Source organism: Chrysochloris asiatica, unplaced genomic scaffold (genome assembly GCF_000296735.1).
Source record: "Chrysochloris asiatica unplaced genomic scaffold, ChrAsi1.0 scaffold00036, whole genome shotgun sequence".
Classification (NCBI taxonomy): domain Eukaryota; kingdom Metazoa; phylum Chordata; class Mammalia; order Afrosoricida; family Chrysochloridae; genus Chrysochloris; species Chrysochloris asiatica.
Genome location: NW_006408554.1, coordinates 13173409 through 13177872, shown reverse-complemented (window position 1 = coordinate 13177872; position 4464 = coordinate 13173409). Strand labels below are relative to the sequence as shown.

At 41.2% G+C, this 4464-nt stretch overlaps 2 protein-coding genes across 5 annotated transcripts in view; one reads left to right on the top strand and one right to left on the bottom strand.

The window, feature by feature from the left end:
* Window positions 1-962, top strand: part of TRIM55 (tripartite motif containing 55) — a 122351-nt gene extending 121389 nt beyond the window's left edge. For 3 of the 4 annotated variants that reach the window (XM_006860053.1, XM_006860052.1, XM_006860050.1), the window contains one exon: window positions 840-962. In XM_006860053.1, coding sequence (XP_006860115.1) covers window positions 840-962 — 123 coding nt within the window. The remainder of the gene's footprint in view (window positions 1-839) is intronic. The other variant, XM_006860051.1, reaches the window with a different exon arrangement.
* A 2659-nt stretch (window positions 963-3621) lies between these two features.
* CRH (corticotropin releasing hormone) lies at window positions 3622-4209 on the bottom strand. Its single transcript, XM_006860049.1, has one exon. The coding sequence runs from the start codon at window positions 4207-4209 to the stop codon at window positions 3622-3624; it is 588 nt and encodes a 195-aa protein (XP_006860111.1).
* Between the last annotated feature and the right edge of the window lie 255 nt (window positions 4210-4464).

The following is a 4464-nucleotide window of genomic DNA, read 5'->3' as shown; positions in this document are numbered from 1 at the left end:
GTGTTTCTGAGGCTGTAAATCTTTACAGGAGCAGAAAGCCTCATCTTTCTTCCGCAGAACAGCTGGTAGTTTCGAACTGCTGACCTTGAGGTTCACAGCCTGATTCATAACCACTATGCTACCAGAGCCTCAGAAACCGTATACAGGGTCACTATAAGTCAAAACTGACTCCAGAGCACACAACCACCACACACACACACACAGAGAGAGAGAGAGTCCTGGCATGGTGTTGTAAGTTAACGCACTGGACTGCAAAGTTGGTTTGAAACATATTGTTGGCGTGCAAGCTCACCAGCCAGTCTTTGAAAACCCAGTCCAGCATATTAACCCACAGTGCCACACCAGGAATCCCTACATATGTACATAAATTTCCACTTTTTGGTAGACATGTCTCACTTCAGCAGTGGAGAAAAGATTATATCAATATATTCTAGAGTATTATTGTGAGTCCGTGTCATTTTAATTAGGATTTTATTTTTTATTCTGCTGGCTTTTCTAAACCCAAACTCCTTTTCATTTCAACACATTATTGGTCTCAATAAATCACGTACAAGTGGATTTTTTAAAGAAAATTAGAAAGCGGAATAGGTTGGAGTCTTTTTTCCAAGAACTTCCCTCCACTGCATGCAATATTCTTGCCCCTTTTTGTATCATGAGTGTGAATTCCTTTCATGGCTTTTGTCTATTGCCAAGATCACCCAGCTTGCTTTTTGTCCCTGATAATGATTATGTGCCATATAATTATTATTACTAGCCTTCCTCTTTAGTAGACAAGTGGCTGGACCAAGGCCCAAAGGGTTAACACCTCTTCCTTTAATTCCTCTTTTCTTTTGTTGCAGATTGGAGTTGAAGCCCCTCCTTTCCAGGGACAAGCTGCAGCTTCAGGGAGCAGTGGTAGTCCTGATTCTGAGCCAGCTCGACACGTTTTCTCCTTTTCCTGGTTGAACTCCCTGAATGAATGATGTTCATTCCAACTGCTGCTCCTGTCTGCCTGGCTCAGATGCACACAGACAGCAGGGAACCCAGATGAAATGAATATGATGCAGATGATAAAAGGGACCTCTGAACAGGATTTCTGCAAACAGACAATCAAAAAAAGTGCAAAACTTAATTCCAGATGACTTATCTAATGCCTTGAAAAAATAGTTGCAGAAGGCATTGGAAAAAAGAAATTTGATCTTATGCAAATCTTCTATTGTGCAGGAAACATTATGAAGGGTGAATAGGTATGTTATGTATGTGCGTGCACCAGTAGCAAGTGGCAGGTGTTGAAAAAAAGGACATGGCCCCCTTGTCTCTACTGTTGTTATTGTTAAGTGCAGTTAAGTTGATTTCAATTCATAGTGGCCCTGTGTAGTGTTTCCTAGGCTGTAGATCTTTGTAGCAGCAGAAAGCCTCCTCTTTCTCCTAAGAAAAGGCTGGTGGGTTCAAACTGCTGACCTTGTAGCTCACAGTCCAGTACTTATCTTACAGAGCCACCACACTCCAATAGGCACTGGCTTTTTGTTATTACATCACAGTAGTTCTTTGTCCCTTCCCTCTTGCACAATGCAGGTGGATAGTGAAATCCAGTGTTAATTCAGAAGTGGCTGGTATGTGGAAAAAAGGTAAATCATTGACCAAATGTATGAAATGTTTCACAGATGTTTCCTCTTTTTCATAATAGAGGAACATTCAGAAATGTTCTTTGAATTTCCTGACATGTTCACAGTCAGGAAGGTGAGGGTCTAGGACATCGCTTATAACACTTTTTTCTTTAATCTCAGTTTTAGGTATTCAGATACCAGGTACTTTTATTGAAAAAGACCTTTTGGTGGAAACAGATCTACTTTTTCATGTATCCACGGAGACACCAATGTGGGGAATTGTAGAACAACTGCATATATTTAAAAATATATGACTGTGTATATATACACACAACAACCCTGCATGCACATAATATATTTGTCACACTTAATTTGTCCTCACACAATGCCTCCTTCAAAGCATAAGTATAAACTCTACTCTGTATGAACTCTTAAATAAATGCTGTTTTTAAAAGTGTAGCCTTACAGTGGTTCATTTGGTGTTTCATATTTTCTTATGAATCTAGAAATCAGATGTATTTAAAGTGTCCCAGGTGAAGAAGTGTCTTCATACATCCAAATTGTTTCTCTTTTTCAATTTAGTTTTGAAGTATTAAACATTTGATTGAATTTTTAAGCTATAACTAAGTTACCAAAGGTGAACTCTAAAACTTAATAGATGTACTATTCAATTTTAGAAGCCAATACCTTATATTACTAAGAATTCAAGTGATTAGGTTGGCATAGACCCAAATTTGAAGGGTATACATTAATTTATAAAAGTCAAAATGGCCTTTACAGGAAAAATTTTCACAAGTACCATTTTATAGCAACTGAGTTTAATTGTTTTACATGAAGATAGCATCAAGTTTCTCATATTGTAAGTTTGTTATTGCTAACTGCTGTCGAGTGTTTCTGAGTGACTGGTGAGCTTGAACCACTGACCGTTCAAGCCAAACTTGTGGTCCAGTGCTTATCCTACAGCATTATACCAGGACTCCACATTGCAAGTAGTTGTTTTTAAGTGCTGTCAGCATTGGGAAATAGTTCAGGAAAAAAATATTTTATAATGTCTAAGTAGTAGAATCTTGATAAAGTGATTAAATCTCAAAGAAAAAAAAATATGGCATTTTGGCCATGAATTTTGAATAACCAGCCTCAGTAATTCGTCTCTCCTTTCAATTATTTTACAACTTATAGCTAATCAGATTTAAATGTGATTTCTGTTATGAAGCAATCTTTTATTTATGGAATGACCAAGTCTTAGAGCTAGAAGCAAGGAAATCAACTCAGTCTCGAAGGAATTGAACCCAGGGTGAATACAGGAATGTGTGAGTATGTCTGTGTCTTTAGTAAAAAAAAAAAAAAAAAGAATTGCAGGGAGATTTGTTTTTGTTTGGGGGTTTTGTTCAGTTTTTTATTTGTTTTGTGTTTTGTTTTGCTTTTTAAAAATCTTTCTTTCCTGTGCTTAAGACAGTTTGGAGAAAGCTAGGAGATGAGGATTTTCCATGTCTGAGCATTTAAGAGGAAAAATGAAGTCATGATTACCTTTGCAAATTTTATTAAAAATATAAATATTCAACATTCTCTTACACAACCAAATCGACCAAGAATTGGAAAGCTGTTTTATTACTGAGACGTTTACAAGAAAAATTTGATTCAAAAGCGCTTACAGATTTTACATCATCCACCCACCCAGGAGAATCGCGTTCTCTTTAGCTCAAATGACCACAAAGATAACTGAGTGGCTTCTGTCTGTTTCTCCAAAATGTTTCCTCCCGTATCTACAGTCTCCTTAAACACCACTAAAGATACCTGGAAGTGGAAACTAAAAGTAGACAATACAAATAGCAATTCTTTCATTGTTACTGCATGTGATTACACTTGGTGCATGCTAACTAATGGTTATAGGATCTCTCACTATACATCCTCTACATTTCAAGCTATATAAAAATAAACAAATGGTATCAGAGCAGCGTTATGGTACAGAATGCTGTATTTATTTATTTTTAAATTTTGTGTTAAATGCAGAATCTCTGTGACTACACGCACCGTTTCACTTGCCAATAATTTCCATCAGTTTCCTGTTGCTGTGAGCTTGTTGAGCTAACTGCTCAGCCCTGGCCATTTCCAAGACTTCTCGGAGGAGGTGGAAGGTGAGATCCAGAGAAATGGGAGGCTCTTCCGACCGCCTCTTCCTCTCCGGTGCCTCCTGGTGGACACCGAGGGCGTTCTCAGCGCCGCGCTCCGAGGGACCCGGGGGGCTGTCGATTGAGCGCTGGGGCAGCGGCCACTGCTGCAACAACACGCGGAAAAAGTTGGCGGCTGCCTCGTCTGGCGAGTGGCGGCTGCTGCCAGCAAAAGATGAGGAGGCGGGCAAGAAGGGAGCAGCGGGGCTTTTGTTGAGGTTCCCCAGGCGAAGGAAGTATTCTTCCCCCATGCGGAGCAGGGTAGGTCGAGGAGGCTGCGGCTGCTGAGGTGGCTGGGGCTGAGGCGGCGGCTGGAAGAAATCCAGGGGTTGGTGTTGTTGCGGAGCCTGCCGGGCGCCCTGGGTGGGACCCCGACTGAGGAAGGCTTTGCATGGTGGATAGGGCAGCAGAGCCACCAGCAGGACGCCTGCGGACACGAGCAGAGGCAACCGCATATTAAGGACGCTAGCTGCAGCACAGAGGACGGAATGAGAGAAGAGGGAAAAAAAAGAGTTGATTAGAGTTGAGATCAATTAGGAGAAGTACTCGGGATGCCTAGTCCCACTCGACACGCATAAACTTGCCAGTCTATGGCTGTCTTGGGGACGAGGGCGGGCGCTGTCCGCGGTACTGAAGTTCCTGGTCTAGCTCTTGTGAGGCTGGGGTGTCGGGGGAAGCGGGGTTTGGGTGTTACGGGAAGCAAGAAAGAA

Bases quoted from the DNA above. Each gene is read 5' to 3' on its own strand.
- CRH (XM_006860049.1), bottom strand. From the start codon at position 4,209: ATGCGGTTGCCTCTGCTCGTGTCCGCAGGCGTCCTGCTGGTGGCTCTG.